The sequence below is a fragment of the Natator depressus genome, chromosome 5 (genome assembly GCF_965152275.1).
Source record: "Natator depressus isolate rNatDep1 chromosome 5, rNatDep2.hap1, whole genome shotgun sequence".
NCBI classification, from domain to species: domain Eukaryota; kingdom Metazoa; phylum Chordata; order Testudines; family Cheloniidae; genus Natator; species Natator depressus.
The window spans coordinates 50,880,160-50,904,031 of NC_134238.1; the positions used below are offsets into that span (position 1 = coordinate 50,880,160).

Sequence of the window (23,872 nt, forward strand, 5' to 3'; positions counted from 1 at the left end):
GTCACTGGCACCAATGCCAGATGCTCCTACAGCTGTCAACATAGGGGCTGGGGAGGGGGTGTGGCTCAAGTACTATGTGTTCTGGCTATCCCAAGCTGCTGAACAGCTCCTTAGGCGACTTTTGCGAGCCAGCCCAATATGAGAGAGCCCCATGGCTGCTCAAAACTGCTCAGGGCATAAAGCTGGGATGAAAATCAGGGAGCAGTAACCAGCTCCCTTGTATTGCCCCCTGCCCTCCCATCTCTGCTACCTGCAACAGAGGAGCTGGGGACAGAGGTACCAGTAACACTACCTTATACATCCCTTTTTATTAGGGCTTGATCCAGCTGTAGTTGAAATCAATAGGAGCCTTTCCATTGACTTCAGTGGACGCTGGATAGGGTATTAACCTCTCAGAAGGTCTGAATGCAACAAAGCATGAGCCTCTACTGCAATCCTGAGGTGCACCAACATGATTCCTGAACTTTTATTCTTTAAATCCATCCGAAGGTATTAATTCAGACTAAGGACTAACTGCCAGCAGTATTCCATTTTTTAAATCTCAAAACAGTTTAGACCAAAAAGCCTCTGAAACCATCATTCCTTTAAGTCTATAATTTAACGTGGCCAAAATAGTTTATTCATCGTTATTATTTATTGGTATATTTTTTCAAAGCTATCATAATATTAATACCCAGCACTTCCATGGCACTTTTCATCGGTAGACCTCAGAGCACTTTACAAAGGATGTAAGCTTCATTATTATTGCTATAGACCAGAGCAGATTTTTAGAACTGAGTTTAGTGGCCCTTCCAAAATGGTATTTGTAATAGAAATTATGCCCTCATTTATGCCTTGGCATCTCCACCAAATTCAAGTGAGCGGTATAAATAAGAACTTTCCCCCATTCTATTTAAAATTAAAAATATGAATCAATCCATTCCTGAATCAGTGATAATTGCAAGTGCTCAGATACTCTCAAGATAAGGGCTGAAATGAGCTGTGTGACTTAAAGTAAATATTTCAGTCTGGCAGATCAGGGGTTTTCAGCCTTTTTCTTTCTGAGCCCCCCACCCCAACATGCTATAAAAACTCCACGGCCCACATGTGCCACAACTGGTTTTCTGCATATAAAAGCCAGGGCCAGTGTTAGGTGGTAGCAAGCAGGGCAATTGCCTGGAGCCCTACACCACAGCGGGCCCTGCAAAGTTAAGTTGCTCAGGCTTTGGCTTCACTCTCGGGTGGCAGGGCCCCACACTTCAGCCCTGTATGGCGGGGGCTTTGGCTTTTTGCTCTGGGCCCCAGTGAGTCTAATGTTGGCCCTGCTTGGTGCCCCCCCCCCCCCCAAAAACCTGCTGGTGGCCCAGACTCCTGGTTGAGAACTACTGTAGTAGATGATATAGATATTGAGAAGCCTCATGTTTGCATGCGGCACTTAAAAATGTTTTATGATAATCTTTAGAGCTTCCCTGATATTTTACTTAAAACAAAATACTGTAAATCTTGGTACTGTCCATCTCCAAGAACCTGATGCATGCAGAAGCAGTATCCTCAATGGATTTTGATGAGCCAATGAGATTTGCAGCAAGGTAAGGCAGAACACCAGAGGTAACTTGGTTAAAGTAAGACACCTGGAGTAACAAATTAAAAATGAAAAACTCAAAACTTGGGGGTCATTTTCTCAGAACCCATATCAGCATCAGTCCCTCAGAGTATTTTAATACTAAAAATAAAAGCACTGTGAAGGCAATATTAACTGGAAAATAATCACCTTTTAAAAATATGTTAGTGATATTAATGTCCCCACATCAGCTAACTGCTCAAGCATGTGCTAAATGTATACAGCAGCATAGCAGAGAGCAGAATTTGTTCCATCATCTCTAACTCATTAAATACCTTTGTTTTAGTAACACAAATGTTGGCAGAAGAAAGGCGCCTTAGCCCATTTAGGGTACCCAAACATTTTCATAAGTATATGTTCTTATATAGTAACCTTCCCTTCAAAGTGAACACAGACATTCCTTACTCTCAAAGTCAGTGTAATGCTTATAATTTAATATCCACAGGAATTCAAGTGTTTAAGCAAATTAGGAAATAAAGTGATTCCTTCCATTGTGTCACTGGCCTATTTCAGATAGTGCACTTCAATGAGATGATGCACATGTAATATTTGAGGGACAGCAGATACCATTGTGATTTGTAAAGCTGCTTACCATACAGGAGTGGTTGCCATCACTATGGATCAGGAATCCTGCACATAGGATTTCATTTCTACGATAGTTTGGAGAAGGTGGCACAGATGTCAGGGTAACTGACCTCACAGCTATTATGTAAGGGTCCCTGTAGGGAAAAAACCCAAGAGTCTCTTCAACAAGCTGTAAAAAAATACATATGAGTAACTTGAACTATATTAAATGTAGTTTACTATCTTTAAACCATATAAATAACTATAACATTTTCTATGAAAACATTAAACAAATTAAAGTTTCAACCACAGCTGGCCCATGTAAGAAATGAGAACCCTAAGTGTGATTTGGCGTCGCAAGCGTATAAGAGGGTGAGCTTGCCCCTACTGTGTCTAACCAGCAAGTGTATGAAAAGGGGTTGCAGTGAATCCTCAGATTGCTCATTAAGACCACTGACAAACAGTGCCAGGTGAAGATCATAAGGATGATGGTCCAAAACAGTAGTCCACCCAAATTCTTATGGGCTGCAATAATATCTTTACTACATTCATTATTCTGGGATCCGACTTCTAGATATGCATGGTAATCAAGAGTTATAGCTCCAAAGGTTTAGCACCAGCTAAGCTTGAAATTCACTTACTCACCCAGTCTTACAGGGCTGTCTTCGAGACACAAGAACTACAAAATCTTTGGGTTTATCTCCTTTCACTGATGGCGATGTAATGTGGTATATCTTCTCATCGTCATTCACATTCTCTACAACCTCACAAGTTCTGCAAGTACATTTAACATGCCATAGTCAGGGCAGTTCAGCACCTGAAGTGTGCAATAAGCTCTCTTTAAAGACACTGCATCAGAAAGAACACCTTACCATTTTAATGTAGGCTCTTCAGTTTTTCTTCGGATTACTCAGAGAGTGTTAAAACTAGGCTGGAAACTAATATGCAGTTCAGTTGGGCTTGTGCCACAAATAATGTTACTTTTCTGCAAAAGGGGGACCAACACCAAGTTTTCAAAGAATGGGGGTATAATGAAACAGAGTGAAAGAGCCTTCTTCTTTGCAATGCCTCACCTATGGCTCTGCCCTTGATGCGCTAAAAAAAAAATCAAGTTAAGCTCCAGGACCAGCTGGTGTTGGAGCAAAGCAGTACAAGCAACTCTCACATATTGTCCTCTTTGGAAAAGCATCAAACTGCATTCAGTACTATTTTCTAGGTATCTAAATGTTCCCCAGTATCACTGGCTTTATGGCTGATTACAACACTCTGTAACCCACTAACAATCAGCCGCCCACCCAGTTGCCTTCCCCCCCCCCCCCGCATCTTCCTTTTGCCCCTGTGACTGGTGGGGTGTTCACAGGCCACTTTACCTTGACTTGTCCCTTGAAATATGTTAACTACTGATGCAAAACAATCTGTTCCACCTTGTATTTAGCTGTGAAAGTCTGAGGCCATTTCCCAGCCCTGAAGAAGAGCTCTGTGTAAGCTCGAAAGCTTGTCTCTCTCACCAACAGAAGCTGGTCCAATAAAAAAAATATTTACATCACCCACCTTGCCACCTGCCTTAGCTTAACATACATGGGAAAAGCAAAGACCCAGGGGAGTGCTCCCCTTACACATCTATTTCCCTCATTAATGAGGCTCTTAAACCACCGGCTGAAAGACTGCGTGCCAGACTAGAACATTTTCTCCTAAAACTTGTGGGCCAAAATCAGACTGGCTCTCTGAAGAACAGCCCCGCTACCTGCAAGGCTGCCTGCTATGTCTCTGGAGCTCTGTGGGCCTCCAGGCACTCAACACTTGAATCTAGTTCCCGCTTTTTAGATGCAGAAAGAGCATGTGACAGAGCATCTTGGAACATTCTCTTTGATGTTTTGCATAAATTTGGATGAGATGATGTATTCCTCCAGTGGTTCAAAATGTTATACTCACATCCTAAAGTGTCTGGACTGATTTTTAATCAAAGTTGCCAAGTGCACTGTTTAGGAATAGCCCCCTGCCAGGGTATCCTTACTTGCTCTCTTCTTAGAGCCACTAGCCACTTACCTTAGCAATTTACCTTTATTTCAGCCTATTCAATATAAAAACATTATCCTCACTCCTGGGGGGATCCTGCCTGACGGCGCGCCTGCAGAAAATGCTCCCCTACCTCCCGCAGAATTCCTGTGCTCCCCTGCAGAAAATGGCAGGGAAGTAAAGGGACGCCATGGGGGAGTGGAGGGAGCGCGACCAGGGGTACAGTTTTTGGGCGGCATGGGGGGGCACTCTCTCACACACACACACCCCTCATTTTTGCAAGTGCAGAGCTGTCCAGCTGAAGGAGGCTGCATATTGGCTCCGCTGACTCTGCAGCTGAACGCTGCCTCCTGGGTCCTAGTGCCACCTGGGTCCTAGTGCCAGTTATGCTCCCCTTCTGTGTGCTGGGAGCCTTCCTGTTTTCTGTGCAACAGGGAATGCCCACGATAGGGCTAGGTAAGGGGGGGAGGAGAGAAATGAGGGGGCCTGAGGGGGTGGGGGGAAGAGGCAGTGGGGAAGGAATGGGGTGGAATAGGGCAGGAGGGGGGGAATGTGGGCATAAGCCTTTTATGATGAGATTACTGGTTCTGTGGATGAAGGGAAAGCAGTGGATGTATTGTTTCTTGACTTTAGCAAAGCTTTTGACACGGTCTCCCACAGTATTCTTGTCAGCAAGTTAAGGAAGTATGGGCTGGATGAATGCACCATAAGGTGGGTAGAAAGCTGGCTAGATTGTCGGGCTCAACGGGTAGTGATCAATGGCTCCATGTCTAGTTGGCAGCCGGTGTCAAGTGGTGTGCCCCAGGGGTCGGTCCTGGGGCCGGTTTTGTTCAATATCTTCATAAATGATCTGGAGGATGGTGTGGATTGCACTCTCAGCAAATTTGCGGATGATACTAAACTGGGAGGAGTGGTAGATATGCTGGAGGGGAGGGATAGGATACAGAAGGACCTAGACAAATTGGAGGATTGGGCCAAAAGAAATCTGATGAGGTTCAATAAGGATAAGTGCAGGGTCCTGCACTTAGGATGGAAGAATCCAATGCACCGCTACAGACTAGGGACCGAATGGCTAGGCAGCAGTTCTGCGGAAAAGGACCTAGGGGTGACAGTGGACGAGAAGCTGGATATGAGTCAACAGTGTGCCCTTGTTGCCAAGAAGGCCAATGGCATTTTGGGATGTATAAGTAGGGGCATAGCGAGCAGATCGAGGGACGTGATCGTTCCCCTCTATTCGACACTGGTGAGGCCTCATCTGGAGTACTGTGTCCAGTTTTGGGCCCCACACTACAAGAAGGATGTGGATAAATTGGAGAGAGTCCAGCGAAGGGCAACAAAAATGATTAGGGGTCTAGAGCACATGACTTATGAAGAGAGGCTGAGGGAGCTGGGATTGTTTAGTCTGCGGAAGAGAAGAATGAGGGGGGATTTGATAGCTGCTTTCAACTACCTGAAAGGGGGTTCCAAAGAGGATGGCTCTAGACTGTTCTCAATGGTAGCAGATGACAGAACGAGGAGTAATGGTCTCAAGTTGCAATGGGGGAGGTTTAGATTGGATATTAGGAAAAACTTTTTCACTAAGAGGGTGGTGAAACACTGGAATGCGTTACCTAGGGAGGTGGTAGAATCTCCTTCCTTAGAGGTTTTTAAGGTCAGGCTTGACAAAGCCCTGGCTGGGATGATTTAACTGGGAATTGGTCCTGCTTCGAGCAGGGGGTTGGACTAGATGACCTTCTGGGGTCCCTTCCAACCCTGATATTCTATGATTCTATGATTCTAAGGGGAGGCAGATAGAGAAGAAAAGGGGATAGGGGAATTGCAGGGGGAAGCAGGAGCCCAGCATGCGGCAGCTCCTCGGCAGCAGCTGGGGCTCCCCCGTTAAGCAGGCCCATCAAACCCTCACCTTGACAAGCCCTACCCCACCAAAGAGCCCCCTACACCTGGACCCCCACCCCACTGAGCCCCAATCAGCTGCACCTGGAACCCCACCCCAGCCCCCCAGCTCCTGGACCCCCACACTGAGCCCTCCACCCACACACCCCTCACTAAGTCCCAGATCCCCTCTCCTGAGCTCCAACCACATTCACCTGGGTGCCGTGCAGAGGCCCATTGCCCCTGCACCCGGAACCCCACAACGAGCCCCTGTGATTTAAATCTCCCACTGAGCCACCCCTACCCAGATTGCCCCACACAGAAACCTCTCACCCCCACACCTGGATCCCTCCACACTAAGCCCCTCCACACTTGGATCCTGCTGTGCTGAGCCTGCCCACCCACACCAGATGTGCCTGGGGCAGAGAGGTAGGGCCCCGGGGTGTTTCTGGGGCAGGCCTGGCCCTTGCATTATGTCAGGGTCAGGTGCAGCCTCACTGCCAAGTCCCTGTATGGGGGGGACATGGGAGCTTCAGGGTGATCTCCCACCTCAATGCAGCCAGTGTGCTCTGCTCCCCACTGCCATGCTGGAGCCACATTTATATATTGACAAATAAAATTTACAGAATTTTGCAGAATTTTAAAATATTGTGTGCAGATTTTTTAATTTTTTAGCACAGCATTCCCTCAGGAGTAAATCCTCAACCGTGCTTTTTATGCAGACAATATTTTTTGCTTTATTTCTACTCCTAATGCCTGAGCACTGTGGAGCCAATAGATCATTTTGGCCAGTTCTCGAGGCTATATATTAGTTATAAGAAATCCAAAGCTCTAGATATATTGCCACATATGCCTTTCATTTTTCTTCAGACTTTCCTCTTTGTTGGGCCTGCAAATCCCCTCGAAGCACCACTCGGAACATAATCAAAACATTTATCCTCTGATAAAAACCTTTAAAGATACAATGAATCACTGGAAAAGCCTCTCCTTTTCCTTAAGTGCATGTAGTGCACCTAATTAAAATGGTACCACATCCACCTGTTTTATATCATCTCCCACTATTTCCTATTCTATTCTCTGTGAGGGATATTAAGAAAATAAACAGCTCACAGAGTTTATGTGAATTAGCAATGACAAGAATTACTCTAAAAAACCATAAAACTTCTTTGGCATTTAGGAGGCGATGACTATGAGTTTCCTGATCTCTAACATTACATTCAGCTGCGGCACACTGTGAATTGGTCACACCGCATAAACATGTTCAGTTAGAGCAGACTAGGACTGAGTGAGCTGCTCTACCTTGCTTCTCGCACTGTGAATATACACTATTACCCTATACGATTAAAGTTGAACCCTTCACTATGCCCCATGTTTAGGGCATGGAAACTTGCTCACTCTCATACAGGAAAACCTATGGCCCAGCCCCCTCTCTTGTCAATTCATGGCAATCCCAATTTGAATCTAGAAGAAAGGTATCTACATCACAAGTGATAGCATCTGAAAAGTTTAGTTAACAGCAGAGTGAAATAGTGCAAGAAAAAAAATCTTGAGCTGCTCTTACAAGTAATGTTTGTCCCATTGCCTGCGGAGTCTGAAGTCAGATAAAAGGAAGAAAGCTAGATTTGATGGTATCCTCACTTGCATTTCTACCTTGACAGACAAGATATCACTCTCCTCCTGTGTGAATATTTTTATCTGAAACAAATGAACAGCATTTAAAAAATACAGAATGAAGAACATAAATGGACAACTTCACCAGCTTTTCACTTGTCAAGAGACCATGCAACATATGTCTGACAGGCAGCAAGATGCAGTTGAGTATTTAAGATTAAAAAAAGAAAAGGAGTACTAGTGGCACCTTAGAGACTAACCAATTTATTTGAGCATAAGCTTTCGTGAGCTACAGCTCACTTCATCCGAGTCGCACTCAGAGGCTTGCTATGTGAAAGGGGTCACCAGTACAAAAGTTTGAGACCCACTGGTATAGTCTGTATAAGCCAGTTATAGTATTGAAAAGCTGTTTCACAAAAGTTTTATGAGTTTTTTTTTTTTTTTTTGGTATTTCTCTACTGCTGAAGCCACGCCAACTGTACACGGCCCAGGGTGTGTGACGAGCCCAATTCCTGTGTGATTTCCACAAACACTAGGACACCCTTTTCTGGTACAGAAAAAAAGCCTCTTCATTAAGGCCCCCAGATGCGCAGGCCACCTCGTCAAAACAAACGGCCAAATCCTGGGCCCCCTCAAAAATCCCCTGTGCTCCACCCAAGTGCAGGGACCTAGAATATTGGACTTAAAAGTCATGACATTTTTATATATCGAAAAGCTGTTGTTGGCCCAGAATTCCATCTTGTCCATCCTGGGCCTTGAGCTGGTAAAAATATTGTAAATATTGAGGAAGAGATGGGGGGGGGGGGGGAATACCTGAGCACCTTTCAGTAGTGTATGAAGCCACATGACTAAAACCACATGACTAACGTATTGTTTGTTCTCTCTCTCTCATCCTCTCTCCAGGAGGAGAACTGTGTGTGCAATGGAGTATTTTGTTCCAGTAAGGTTTTGCTTTTGTTTTTCTTTAAATGTACGTGTTACTCTGGGTTTGTATTAGAGCTCTCCACACAGAGACTGAGTGCGCAGCAGGCAGTGTACTGCAGATTCATACCCCCGCTCTAAGTGTCCATGTGGAAAAGTCCTTAGAGAAGCCAGGCAGAAGAAGTACTCAGACTAAATGTTTACTGTTAGGAGTATGTACTGTGCCTTTAAGAGCAGAGCACATGTTAGCGGGAAATAGACTGGGGTCAGTGAGAATGGGTTGGAGGCAGTCTAGTGGCAGCTTCACCAGACACACAGCTAGGAGCTCATGGTTCTCCTTTACCTTAGGTAACCCAGTTTTTAATTCTTTAATTCTTAGAGTCTTAGAATTTCTCCTTATGAATTCACAAGACGACACATGGTACCAGCTGGGTACAAGAGAAGACTAAGGAGTTGTCTACACTGCGACATTGTCGACAAAACTTTTGTCTTTCACACTTAAACCCTCCCCTCCCCGTGCCGCGAAAGACAAAAGATTTGCCGACGTGGGGCTGGAAGTATTTTGTTGGCAAAAGTGCTGACAAAATACCGACAGACAGCGTTCACACACGCTGACTTTTAGCCACAAGGCTGTGTTGACATAGCCTTGTGGCTAAAAGCTGCATAGTGTAGACAAGCCCAGAGAAAAGAGGACTGTGATGAAGGATTAAAGGAGTCATATTGGAGAGGAACCAACTAAAAGCCCCCAAGGCGTTGAAACTCTCAGGTAATTCAGCAGACTCCTGGAAAGGATTCAAACAGAGTTTTGATATATAAATGCAAGCAGCTGGCTCTGGTGAGAAAGAAGACCAGCAGAAAACAGCAATCTCCTTAAATATTTCAGCACTTGAGGCAGTGGATGTCTTTTATAGCATGCAACTAAATCAGGCAGACATTTGAAGAATATTGTATACCTTAAAAGAGTGAAACATTTGACAGGTACGGTATAAGTTTCACCTGAGAAGACAAACTGAAAGGAGTGTCCTTTGAAGAGTTCCTAACAGAACTGAAGCTAATGAGCTCAACCTGCAACAATGGACAGTTAACAGATTGTTATAAGGGATCGAATTGTAATTGGAAACAAAGATCCAAAGCTGAAAAAAGAGTGTTGGATGACACAGAGCTAACTTTGGATAAAGACTGTGTCAGGCAGCAGCAATCACTCAAAACAGAATAATAATAATGGAAGGAAAAGAGGACACTGCCACTCTGGATAGAGTGACAAAAGAGAAAAAACTGGCGATCAATAAGTCAGTACAGAACAAAAATCACAGAGAAGCCTGAAAAAAGCAAAGCATGAGAGTTTGCAAGGGAAATCTTCAAGGACCGCACAAGGTGTGGACAAAAACAGACTTCAACAATGCCCAGCTTTTGGGAAGAACTGCAATATTTGTAAGAAATACAATCCTTTTGCCAAAGTCTGCAACTAGTATGAACAGCTGCAGAAGAGGAAAGCATGCATGCTGCTGCAGTAATCCAGGAAGAGAGCAGGGACAACAACAGAAAAAGAAAAGGAGTACTTGTGGCACCTTAGAGACTATAAATTTGTTAGTCTCTAAGGTGCCACAAGTACTCCTTTTCTTTTTGTGAATGCAGACTAATATGGCTGCTACTCTGAAACCAACAGAAAAAGGAGTTTTATCTGGGACAGTGGTTTTCAACCTGTGGTCTGTGGACTCATGGGGATCCACAGACTATGTCTAAGATTTCCAAAGGGGTCCGCACGTCCATTTGAAATTTTGTAGGTGTCCACAGATGAAAAAAGATTAAAAACTACTGATCTAGGAGCTGTATCTTAAGAGGAACAGATGAATGGACAGTTTCCTTATAGACTAATGGGACTCTTATATTTTGACACTGGTGCTCTGGTAAATGTTGTTTCAGATATTAGTTTTAAAAAGTTAAAGAAAAAAACATGAAAAAAATGGTGAGCAAACAGGTTAAATTGAAAGTTTATAATGGGGAACTCATTCCTACTAGAGGTATGTGTGTACCAAAAGTGAAGGTAAAAGCTTTGACTGGCGTAAAAGTATTTTATTACTTTAGATGCATTGTCTGGATTCTAGCAGACTCCCTTACATGAGAGGAGCGCTATATGGAAGATATTGCTTACTCAGATTACCATCTGGTCTAAAATCTGCTCCAGAAGTCTTTCATAGAAATGTGCAGCAAATATTTGAGGGAACTGAAGGCACAGAAAGCAGCACAATAGAGAATCAGAATTACAGGTTACAGAGAGCATTGGACAGGACTAGAGCAGAAAGCCTGAAGCTAAATAAGCAAAAATGTAAATTCAGGCTCAGAGAAATTAACCTGTTTAGGAAAAAGGTTAACTGAATAAGGGGGATATATTGATCTTACCAGAACACAATATATAACAAATATGCTACATCCAGAAAACAGGGAGGGAGTACAGAGGTTCATAGGAATGGCTAATTTTTTTGGTAAATTTAAACCTAATTTGGCTGCAGAAACCAGCAACCTCTGTGCAGTCATGCAAAAGAATAACCAGTGGACATAGGATGCTAACCTGGACAAAAAGTTTGGTGATTTAAAACAACTGATTCAGAAAACCCGTTCTAAGGTATTTTGACAGCAAGAGGCAGACCTAATTGTTCTCTGATGCCGCCAAAGAAGGGATAGGGGCTGTGTTGCTACAAAGATATGATGAGCATTGGAGACCGGAGGCATATGCATCCAGGGCTCTTACAAAAACAGAATGCCACTATGCCCAAATTGAAAAGGAAGCTTTACCTCTGGTGCATGGTTGTAAAATATTTCATGTGTTTCTTTTAGAAGACTAATTGTTGCAGAAATAGCATGGTTTATGGCCCTGGGGTACCACATAGACTGCTTTGGATTTGGGAAGCCCAGGGCTTTCAGGGTCCAGAGCTCTGGAGCAGCCTGCCACTTGGACTGCCTCAGATTTGGGGAGCCCACAGCTTTCAGGATTCATGCCTCCAGGGCTGCCTGCCAGATGAGATTTAATTCATGAAGCTAGGGTTTCATTCCTTTTTCTTGGAGAATGTGACAAGGTGTATCAACCCCTTGGACAGTAGGGGGTTAAGAAGCAACTCTGGGCTCAGGGGCCCCACCCCTCTGCCTGTGATGAGCATGCTCAGGTTGGAGGCGGGGTTTAAAAGGCTGCCAGACAGCTCACTCTGATGCTGGCAAGCCAGGGAGAAGGATGTGCTCTGGGATCTCCAGGGCAGGATGTGACCTAATTCCTCCACCAAGCCAGGGAATGGGGGGAGCTGCCGCTTCCAGAGACTGGGACCAGGGCCAGAAGCCCGGAAGGTAGCTGGGATGCAGTATGATGGACAGCCTCTGAGAGCCCTGGGTCAGAACCCGGTGGAATGGGAGGCCCTGGGTTTCCTGGGTGAAGTGGAGCAACAGCCGGTGAGGCAGAGCCACCACCCATGAGCTGTACCCAGTAGGCAAGGACGCTACTGGAGACAAACCACTGGGCATAACTGCTGCCTTGGGCTTTAACCGCCAGGCAGGAGATGCTGCCTCCCACTCACAGAGAATTTCAAAAATTTTGTTTTCCTTTCCTAATCAGAACTAAACCAAATTTTGAAATATCAAAATAATTCATGAAACAGAATACACGTTGTCTGCCCAGTTCTAAAGGTGAACATGATCTGCCCCTCCAAATGTTACTGAAGTTGGCATGCAACTATTCCACAATTCTGGACTTACATTATCCAGAGTGCTGGTTATTTCCCATCCACATTTTGTTGCCAGGACTGTCAGGGTGGCTACATTGCTGTAACTCAAGTATGCCTGAAATGTAAGATATATTATTAAAAATGAAGGGCTGATATAAAAGAGAATCTCATTTCTGTACCATAGTTACTCCAGAATCACAAACCAGGCAAATGTATTTTTTCCCTTAAGTGGTCTTCTTCCAGAAAACACAGTCCAGTAGTTTCTGAATTAAATACTTTCAATAGCTGAATTGTGTTTTCACATGGCCGATGGCAAAAGAACCCTAATTAAAAACACTAATTTGGGTTTCTTTGATGGATAAAATAAAGCAATAAACCCTTCTACTGTCAGAGAGACAATACTCTTCACCTCTGAGGCTACTAAATTAATGGTAAACTTCAGTTTTCTTATAAGTAATTAAAATCTGCTAGTAAATTAACCTCTTCACTGCTGTTAGATTGTGTACATATTTTGGCAGCTGTTTGAAAACAGAAGGTGTAATCAGAGGAGTGGATATCTGGACTGGATGTCTATTACTTGTGTTTGACAACACTGGATAGGTACATGTCAAGGATGGAGCTGATATTTGGAAGTGGTAAAAAGAGATCATACAGTGCAAGAATCTTTAAAGACTTGTTTCAATTTCATCTTTAAAAAAAATGGATTATTCAGTTTGTTCAGATTTACTGTCTGTTTATATTTACTTTCCTGCAGAAAAAAAATTCTACATCCACAGAATTCAAACTCTGATGGTGACACACTCCAGTGCTGCCATAGTCAATGGCAAATAATTTCCCACATTATACATCTCCAATTATTATTTATTTACTTTTAGATTTAATTAAAAGGACCTAATACAACATCAAGGAGCCACTGGGGTTTAAAAAAAAAACTTTCGTACAGAACATTCCACAATAAAATAACACTAGGGATTTGTATAAATACACAAAATCATGGACATTCAGGGTCAGTATTGCTAATCCATCCTTAGTTCACCCCACTGTGTGTAAGTATTGCTACACATAAACTATATACATTTACCCACTCTTCCGACATTAGGTACAGCAAGTCAAGTTAAGATGCTAACTGTTTGGGTCAGATCTTTAGCATTGTTTTGACATATGCAGAATGTCCAAATGTACCTCTAAGACTATGTATGTGGATGAATTCAGATGATGTAAGTATTACCTGGTTGCTTCTATCCCAGAGATCAGAGGAAGGAGTGTCTTCCTTATTGGAGAGGATGTATTTTCTGAAATACATATTATGTATACAAAGAGGTCAAAAAAAAGCAAATAGCATTCATTGTCTTCCTTCAGTGTACAATGACAACCACTTACATAGTATTCAGCATCTTCTGAATGCTTTACAAATATTAATTAATTAATCCTCACGACAACACAGTGAGTTAAGTAGCATTAGCTCCTCTTTTTTTCCCAGAAAAGGATGGGGAACACACAAGAGGGCCCAAATATTTCTTGACTTACTCAGATGAATAGTAGCCATTGATTTCATCATGACTTAGGCAAACAGGATCAGGTCCAGAAATGCTAAGTGACAATAGCTATTTAATCTGAGAAGACTTAAAATAATGAGCACAGTATATGTAAAAAAAAACCATTCACTTCTGCCACACTGTGAAAGTTACCTTTGAAATTTATATATACCTGGTTAGTCTAATTCTCCTGCGTGCAATAGCTCCATGGTATCTTCTCAAACCATCCTTCACAAGAAGCAAAACGAAACAGAAATAATCTGATTGAATTATGATACATTCTACTTTGATAATGTTGTGCAAATAAAAGACAATTAAGGATTATTTATTAAAAGGGACACTGTCACATACCAAATGTAAAGTATGTTATTTAAACCCCTCTGCCCCAATATAACTGCACTAATTACAATGGCATTTCCCCAGGTACGGACTTGATCAATTTTTTTTAATGCGATGTATCCCTTTACATAGCAAAAATAATCTAACTACCAGTCTGGAGTATCCTAGTAGCATAGTGTTATTACATGGACTTTTTCCCAAGAGCAATAAAGAAGTACAATGCTAAACATTCTGTACTTGCCAAAAGTGCCACCTTTTAGATAAAATATTAATCCAAGGGACTTTCTACGCAGAGCTCAACATGGAAAGCAATATTTGAGGGATTTCTATACCGCTTTAGCAGGTCTGCATTGGAGAGCAGAGGGCAGCGCATTATGAAAAATTAGAAGTGAGTACTGCACAATAGGGTTGATCACCACCTCAAACTGACTATTCAGTCACTACTTTCTTCCATTGCTATTCCATTGAGAATAGAAATTTCAAAAGCAACTAAGTAATTTAGGAGCATAAATCCCACTGAATGTCAATGGGACTTGTGCTGTGTGACTTAGGTGCTTTTGAAAATATCACACCTAACCCTCTATTTTAGTCTGTTAGTCTGCATATTTTTTCTTCTGCAACTGCAGTAGAAAGCAGCTTCTTTTTTTATTTCTGCTTCAGAGCTGGTACTCTGTTCCTGTTAGAAAAAAGGGACTGGAGTTAATGCCCTGTGAGGTGCTGCTTAGCTGAAGCATTGCTTCTCTAGTCAAAGTTAAGGTGCCAGCAGCCATCACATTTTTTAGAAGAGTGGCGATAATGCTGACGTAAGAGTCAGCTTTCCCTCTTGAAACAAGATGGAGTTTAATGTTCAAGGTAGTGCATTGGCTAGTGTGGAGTGCATATGACTCCTCATTTCCTCACAAAGTCATTACCCTACTAGTCATTAATTCACTATTTTAATAGCTCTTTTATTCCTGCCTGGTGCTTTAGGGAATTCTGAGAGAAAGAAAAAAGAGCTAACAAAAGATTACATCATAGCAGACTATTCAAACAGAAGTTTTATATTCATGAAGGTTTAAAAGCTCAACGAACCACTTTAAGGGATCCATGTACTTGGGCTGGAATGTTCAAAGGAGCCAAAGGGAGTTAGGCACTAACTCCCATTGAAATTCAGTGGGACTTGGGTGCCTGACTCCAGCAACTTCCTTTACAAATCCCCAGGCTAGTAAGGAGTTGTTCAATTACCCTACAAGCGTTCTCAAGTTCAGAATATCCTCTTGAGGAGGAGGAAGAGAAAGTAATTCAGTTTATAACCTTGTTTAGCTCTTCACTTCCCCGGAATGTCTGACAGTGATTGGCTGTGTGATATGCATTATTTTGGGTTGGACTATATAAGCCATCTCTATATTCATTTTCTCTCTTATGTAAAGAGCTGACCTTTGTAGTGGGTTTGACTCTGGGGAAGATGAGGAGCTCTCCTTTGTCATTTACAGCATTAAAAATCAGAAAAGCACTGTTAATATGCCGCGCTTGGCCTATGGTCCACTCCTCACAGTTGTAGGCCTCAACACGAACGCCAACCTCAACACTGAAAGAAGAGTTTAAATGAATTATTTAACCACGACAGAATGACACAGAAGCAGCAATGAGACAAACATAATAACTAGAGCTGTTATATACTTCTTGGGTACAGGGAACAACAGTGATGGAAATCTGAGTATTTTGGACATATGAACAATTAATAATTAGTTTTCTATCTGGACACAGAGGCATATTTCAGCAGTGATGTAAAAGGTGGTGTAAGATAAATGTCAGGACTAAAATAGGCAGAAAATGAACTGAAGTAGCAAAGTAGTGTAGGTGCTTAGATATCCAATGATGATCAGAGTGTGGGAACTGGGGGCCGGAGGGGGAAGACTTGGGGGTGGGAGCGAACTTGCACTGATTTGGCATTCAGATGTGCACGATAAGGGTAACTCACAGCAAGCTGGTGTCCTGGGAGGACCAAATTTAGCCCTGGATAGAAGAGAGTAGCAGTGGGAGTTACATCTATTGCCACCAGGACCCTGTTTGCTCCAGAAATATTGACATGGCACAATATAAGCTGACGTTCGAGGAGGGACTGCTGTAACTTAAAAAAAACAAGGACTACTGATACAGACTAACACAGCTACCACTCTGAAACCTTATACCGTCCTGTGGCTTTCCCTGTGGCACTTCCGTCTACCTTCTAAGGCCACAGCCTCTGGTCTGGCTGAGCAGTGCTTATCACAGGACCAGGGGTTGGAGTGGGGGCAAAGATGGGTTTAAGCGACGTTGACATTCCTCGTCCCAGGCTGGCTAAGGAACTGTCACTTCCCTGGTGTCATTTACTTATGCCTGACTGCAAGGAGTCATTCCAGTAGCTGGGGATCCTCCTGGCAAAGGGGTATTGCAACCACACACACTCTTTGCTAGGTTTCAGAAAGGGGGTCGTGGTGTAGGAGCCTCTATAGTGGCCGTAAGTCACTGGAGGTTTCTCCCACCATGGGGGGATCCTCAGAAGGTAGGATCCACTGTGTTTAAGTCTGCTTTATGCCACAGGATTGGTACAAAGCAGACTTACAGAAATTCAAGCATTAGGCCCTTTCATTGTGCTAAATAAATGCTCCTTAACACTCATATTCTGCCCAACTTAGAACCAATCGCGACTGGTATAAAGGCTTCTATGGCAGCTGCACCCATTTATTCCAGGCTGCATTTGGCTCGGTTTAACACCAGATGTACTCACCCTCCCCTTCTTCCTCCCTCTTCCAAAAGAAGAGTTTTGCAACCAGGAAGCAGCTGCAAGGGCCTGGACTCTGCAATAAGCTCCACACAGATAGAGCCCTGTACCCACATGGAGTATACTCCAGGATCAGGGTCCAAATGACTACAATGTCCAATTGGAGACTTGGAGTTCCATTGGACTGCTTAGCATTACACTTGTAATTAAGGTTTGCAGAACTGGGATATCAATCACTAGAGGGTATGGATAATCTTTTAGATTTGAATAAACAATAAACCAAGCTTCAAACTATTTTTGAAGTGAGAAAAGCAGAGCTATTTTAAAAATATTTCTTCATCAAAAACCTGATAAGGAAAACCCCAGTGAGGGCTTGAGTCTGAAATATTCAGGAGGGATTGTGCTATAGAGGGGCAGTAAGACAAGCACATAGATAGTTTTACCTTTTCTGAAATGTGTTGTTAACTATTGCTTTGAAGACAAGACGATCGCCAACAGTGGAGGGTCCCCGGAATTTAAACATATCAACTGATTTCAAGATGGGATATGAATGACAGAGACGGCTGAATGAGAAAGCAGGAGAGACACAAAATGGAATATATGGCCTTTTAATTCTTTTTTCTGTATTGGTATAGCCCAGGATTATTTGGCATACTTAAAGTAATGAGGTCGGCACAAATTAGAAGTTCACAATGCAAGCCTAATCTAATCCCTAGATTTCCCATAAATGACAGCACATTCAGCTAAATAATGGCACAGAATTTGGGTCTCAAAATATAATACCACTGCTATTGTGCTGCTTCATTTGCAATGCACTTTACAAACATTTAACTAATTAATCCTCACTCCTTGTTATAAACCTCATATTGGGCCAAATTATGAACCCCTTACTCTCATTCATTCAGTAGTACCTTACTTCTCAAAGAGTCCCGCTCACTTAAACAGGGCTACTTTTGGAGTAAGATATTGTTCAGTGTGAGTAAAGAGTTCACAATCTGGACCTATTTCAGTTAGTGAAACTTCCTCAGGGCCAAAGACGATGTATCTATGTAAGAACTTCAGTCCATACATCCTTTTTACCTCTGATGGTTTCTGCACATTTATCAGAAATTAATATAGTTTTGTGCAGTATATGATTATGTGAAACATTAATTAAAAATTCACCCAAATACAGCCTGCATTATTTTGTAATGACACTAAGGAAATATGTCTTTTTTCTAAAAGTTGCATGCAACAACTGAAGCTGAGTCTCAGAACTGGCTTTTGAAACATGCAAAAAGCCAGTTAGATGTACAACTGGCCATCTGCCCATGCAGAAATCCAAAGTTGTATGCCTAACTTCTAAAAATCAAGACTTATAGGTATATTAATTTAATATAAATTCTCTTATTATTGTTGTTTACCTCATCCTTCCATCCCCCATACCTTTCTGTTGTTTATTACACTCACTAGTCTCTCTTTTCTCAATTTAGGCCCTGATCCTGAAAACACTAAATCACATGCATTACTTTGCACACCTGAGTTGTCCCATTGGAGCTTTGGAGCCCCACTGGATTACTTAGAATTGCACTTGTGATTAAGTAGTTACAGGATCATGATTTTTAAGTTTGTAAATTCTTGTAGGGGGACTTTTCTATTGTTCTTCACAGCCTTAAGCCCCAGTCCCAATTGGGGCCTCTAGGTGCTACTGCAGGATAAATAATAACAACAATGCAATTTATTTCCTGACTCTAAAGGGCCACATTCTGCCCTCATGAATGTGCATGAGACGCCCATCAAATTCAGTGAGAAAAGCAGACATATATAGTACAGAATTTCATCATACACATTTTTAGCCTAGAAATGACAGTTTTGTAGTAGTCTCAGCTCTTAATTCAGTTGCGCTCTCTGTAAACTAATGTACCAGTATTGTTAAATGCACACAATTATCTGCTGCTAATTAATTGAATAGAGCATCTTTATAATAGACTAATACATTAAATGACTTTGTAATTTCATTAAACATAATTTGCTCTTCCTATTTAAAATGCTAAATGGGTATCTCATTTACTACACTCACAGTAAAGATACAATATTACCAAAAATACCAACGGGATGAAAGGACGTGATTTTTTTAAAGGGGGATTTTTCCTAAATATGAAGCTCTATTTTTCTAAAAAAACTTCTATTGGTCATATAAAATATCAGAAAAGACAGCCCTGGTTCAAATGGATTTTCAATTACTGCAATACTGTTTTTAAGCTGCTCAATTTCTGTCACAATTTTTAGAAAGGGGAAATAACCTTTTGAAAAAACCTTTCTGTGGGTGTTTTAAATTTATTCTTCAAGTATTGCTTTTTCCCTCTCTCTTCCCCACCCCCTGCTTTCCCCATCTTAGCCTGTGGCCATAGCAACACTAACTGGTACCTACAAAGGTCAGAGCTAATTGTTGCCTTATAAAAGGTTTGTAGCGAGGGCAGCTATTTCTCAAGCATAAAATACAAGCTCTCTTTCCATCCAATATTGTCTCTGCCATGAGCTATTATTCCTAAAAGTTTCAACCTGATAAATTATGTTAAATATTCATAGTTCCAAATAAACTATTTTAACTTTCAGGTTAGTTGTGTATTGATATATCAAAGGGAAACAGGGCCTGATATTTTGGACTGGGTCTCGGGTACACTGGCATCAATGAGGAGTAATTCCTTTGAAGTCAATGGAGTTACACACTGATGTAAAATCAGCGTGTTTTCTATTTTTAATAAAATGAGCTGTTTATCTAAGAACTAAAGAGAATCTCTTATCGGTACAACTAACTGGCTATGAATCAAAATTATATGAATAAGGAAAAGGAATGGCATTTAATTATTAAGGTAAAAAAGGAACACATCGCTAGCCTTCCTGCAATGAAGTAGGTCAGGTGGTGTGTGAGAGGAATTCTGATAGAAATTCAGGTCTCACATACAAAGAAGCTTTGTTTGTGTGGGAGACCAGTGTCAAGGCTGAGGTGATGGAACCCTCCAGCCTAGAGGCAGAAGGCAGAGCAGCTGCGCAATTGGGCCACAGCCACTAATGAACCTACAAGGGTAGCAATAATACTTTGCACTTTTCATCTGTAGATCTCAAAGCACTTCACAAAGGATGCTGGGGAAGCACTATTGCTCCCATTTTACAGATGTAGGAACTGGGAGACAGAGAAGGTAAGTGACCCACCCCAGAGAAAACAGTGAGTCAATGGCTAGAATAGAATTCAGTTCTACTGATTCCCATGCCAGTGCCCATCCACACCTCCTGGTAGTGGCTCTCATATTGTTCAGACCCACTGGCCACACTCAAGTTTATCTCTGCTATGTATGGGGGGCTGCAGACTGTCCTTGAGCAGCCTTTCCATTTTAAGATTTCATTGATGCTGGGCCAGAGGATTTGACCATATATGGAAGGATATTCTTGTGGTCAAGGCACTGCACTAGCCATCAGGATCTGGATTCTATTTCTAGCTCTGCTATTGACTTGCTTTGAAGCCTCAAGCAAATCACATAATCTCTCTGTCCCTCAGTTCTCCATCTGTAAAAAGGAGATAGCAATATTTCTCAGCAGTGTTGTGAAGCACTCAGATGTTCTGGAAATGAGTGCCATAGAAAAGCCTATATATAAATATGTAGACATCCCCTGCACCTCAACAGGAAGAGAGATCACAATACATTTTATTTTCACTTCTCATTTGTAACTAACCTCTGTGATGCCCTTAACATTAAAATGATGAATTTGGAGTATTTTTGATTTTCCACACAGCATGTCTTTTCAGAATCATATAGGAAGACATCAAACAGAAAAGTACCTTGCTGAAATAGTAGCTACTGTCTCCATCCATGCCATAATCTGGCCACCAAATGTATTTCCATGATGGTTTGCATGAGGAGGCAGGACAAGTTCAATGCTCTGCACATGGGTTAGATCAGTTGAAATAGTATCTTCCTCTGTATTACTTACATTATCTGAAACATGGTAACAATACATTAATGGGATAGTTAAGTGAGTAGAGTTATTAGCTGTCCCAAGAGGGGAATATACCCTTTCCCCATCATTGTAGGGATCTATTGGCTTTTGGTACAATTTTAAAAAATGACTGTAGGGAGAAAGAAACCCACACCAGGGAGTGCCTGAAGCCAAAAGGCTGCTCCTTCTTTCAATAATAGCAACAGCCTGAAGCTCTACCAAGGTGCAAGGGCACCATAGCCTCTTGTCTGACAAGGGGGCAGAATGGAGAGAAACAGAACACCCTGGGGGCAGATCAAATTCTGTTAGGAGGGATGAGAAGCTATCCTTCATACAAAAGCTAAGTTAAAAGCACACATTCAGGGAACCAGACAGGTATGCAGCTCTCCTAATTGAAAATGTAGGCAACCTATGTATGCCAGTAAATTTTCCTTATTACTCTTGCTTGCTCTACTTAATCTGCAATGTGTTTTATAAGTAAGTACAGTTTATTATATACTTTTGATATGAGTTGCAGTACTAAAAATTGCTATACATGTGGATTTAAGACTGTAGAAAATTATTGTGTCATGTTGTACTGTATTACTTGTGAAATAGTGTGTGTTCATTAAATACTATATTATAGTGACTAGCCATGCACTGGGGGCAGAGGTAGGGTTGTGTGCACAACAGTAACATTGCCAATTCATCTTTCAAGTGTTTAACCATACAACCTTAGCATTCTCTTACTGAAACTATTTCAATGGACTTACACGTGTATTTTCATCATAAGTATGTAAACATACTCATAAATATGCATATTACACAAGGTCTAATTAAGAATCTAGGGATAAACTGAACCCTTGTGTAACTCAATGAAGGTACATCAGGGATGAATTTGGCCCCCCAATGTCTTGTGTGAGAGGACTTAAAGATCACACTCTTTTAGGTCTCAAGTCAGCTACATACTCAAGCATATGCATAACTTTAAGGATGTGAGTTGTCTTACTGAAGTCACTGCTTAAAGTTACATGTGTGTTAAGTACCTTGCTGAATCAGGGTCTTGACTGTAAGGTGCTCTGAATTTAAAAAAACAGTCTTTGTATTTTCAGTTACATCTTGATATAATAATTTCAAGTATCAGATGTGTCAGTCGTTCCAAGCATGGAACAACTTCTGCACCACGGGATTTCATATGACCCGAATTATGTCTTTGGCTTCTGCCCTAGTAAACTGTGGTTTACGATAATCAAATAACCATTTCTATGGCTGATTACCTTGCACTTTGGACCTACTTAAGGAGTTGTATAACTTGCATTCAGAAGACAAACTTCATTTTCTTGCTTGATGTATTTTGTATATATTTGGAAGCTAACAATCTTCACATATACTAATCTCATTTTTTATCCTATTTTACTTTTTATATGTCACTGTAGATGTTGAACAGCTGTGACCAATTGTAGAAAATATCTAGAAAATTTCCCTAACGCAGCTAGGGCCATGGAGACTGAACTTACTACTCTCTGATTGCTCTGTGGTGGTCTTAGTTTTCCTACCAGAAAGGTATCATCACGACAATGTAAAGTGTCCATCCTGAGTCCACACAACCCAATTAAATTGTGAACGCAAGTATTATATTTATAATAGATGTTGTTTTTCCCTGTAGATAATTTATTTGTGATTGAAGTTCGTAAACAGAGATGTGTACTTCAGACTGTAAATACCAGAAAGTTTCTTAAACATTTGTGAATAATTTCATGTTTTTGGAAGGGAATACAGCGACTTTGATTCATGTCATTTCAGGACAGAGATAAGTCTGGCAAATCTAGGTGAAGAAAGAAACCAGTTATGCTTCAGTTTTTTTCTTTTGGTGACATGAATGCTCTGCACTTTTTCTGCCAGGATTTAGATTACCACTCTGAAGAATTTTTCTTCTGTTTCTTGAGAACAATCTCCTCACATGCACATAGTTCCTATTGATTTATTGGAAAGCTATAGGCATCAAGCCAAATGGATTTCTCCTCTTATGTGTGTCTTAACTGGTACTATTGGACTTTATTTCTCCACTGCAAAATGCAGCTTGAAGTATGAATGAATTCTATAAAACCCTTAAAAAAAACCCCTAAACCTGCAAAGTAAGGGTATTTCTACACAAGGGGTTTAAGCCAAAGTGCTTTTATGAGCCTCATGTAACTCGCTGTATTCAAGTCATCCCAACAGTGTGCCCACAGAATGCCTGTTCTGTTTTCAATCTGCATCGTGTGAACACATGGCGGCAACTTTCTGTGAACTGAGAACATAGCATTCTCTGGGGATAGCCCACGGTCCTTTGCTTTGCTGCTGAGCATTGTGCGCCCTGGGATTGTTTTCACTGTGAATTGTGGGAAGCCATGTTAGTTCACATTTTTTAAAAATTCCCGTATTGTCTCTATCTCTGGCCCATTGTCTCGCACCATTTTAAAGTTGCTGTCAGCCAGCATAGACCACCAATGCTCTGAGCCACTGTGGTGGCAGGCGTGAATATGCACAGGCTGCTTGGGCTGTATTACAGCACTCAGAGCCAGATGAATTCTGCATTGGACTTCACCTGTCTCACCACCACGTGGATTATATGGGAGCAGGAGAATATCCTATGGCAGCAGCAGGATAATCTACAGTGGTGGCAGCAGGATGAGGCAGACGAATAGGAGGATGCCAAGCTGTTGGAACAAGAGGACCAGTTTCTGGATCACCAACAAGCATTCATTGCTATTCGGAATGCAGGAAACCAGTGTGGATTGATGGGAGAGGATCGTTCGGCAGAGCTGAGATGACCAGCACTAGCAAGAGAACTTCAGGATGCGGAGGGCCCAGGACATTACTGGTGGCTTTGCACACATGGCATTCCCAAGTTATACTGGGGCAACTGATGGAACCCATGTGCCTATCATTTGCCTCCCCCACCAGGGTGCAGAATTCCGAACAGAAAGGGGTATTGGAGCACCATACAGAATGGTGGTCAAGTGTG

The 23,872-nt window shown here is 42.0% G+C and overlaps 1 protein-coding gene across 1 annotated transcript in view; it reads right to left on the bottom strand.

Moving 5' to 3' along the window:
• Positions 1-461: 461 nt before the first annotated feature.
• Positions 462-23,872, bottom strand: part of ACOT12 (acyl-CoA thioesterase 12) — a 39,315-nt gene continuing 15,904 nt past the window's right edge. Inside the window, exons 6-15 of the mRNA XM_074952800.1 lie at positions 20,729-20,885; positions 17,355-17,474; positions 15,585-15,735; positions 14,002-14,057; positions 13,523-13,586; positions 12,326-12,409; positions 7,614-7,747; positions 2,810-2,938; positions 2,193-2,319; positions 462-1,610 (exon numbers count right to left, since the gene is read on the bottom strand). Of these exons, the coding sequence (XP_074808901.1) occupies positions 1,461-1,610; positions 2,193-2,319; positions 2,810-2,938; positions 7,614-7,747; positions 12,326-12,409; positions 13,523-13,586; positions 14,002-14,057; positions 15,585-15,735; positions 17,355-17,474; positions 20,729-20,885 (1,172 nt within the window). The 3' untranslated portion in view covers positions 462-1,460. The remainder of the gene's footprint in view (positions 1,611-2,192; positions 2,320-2,809; positions 2,939-7,613; positions 7,748-12,325; positions 12,410-13,522; positions 13,587-14,001; positions 14,058-15,584; positions 15,736-17,354; positions 17,475-20,728; positions 20,886-23,872) is intronic.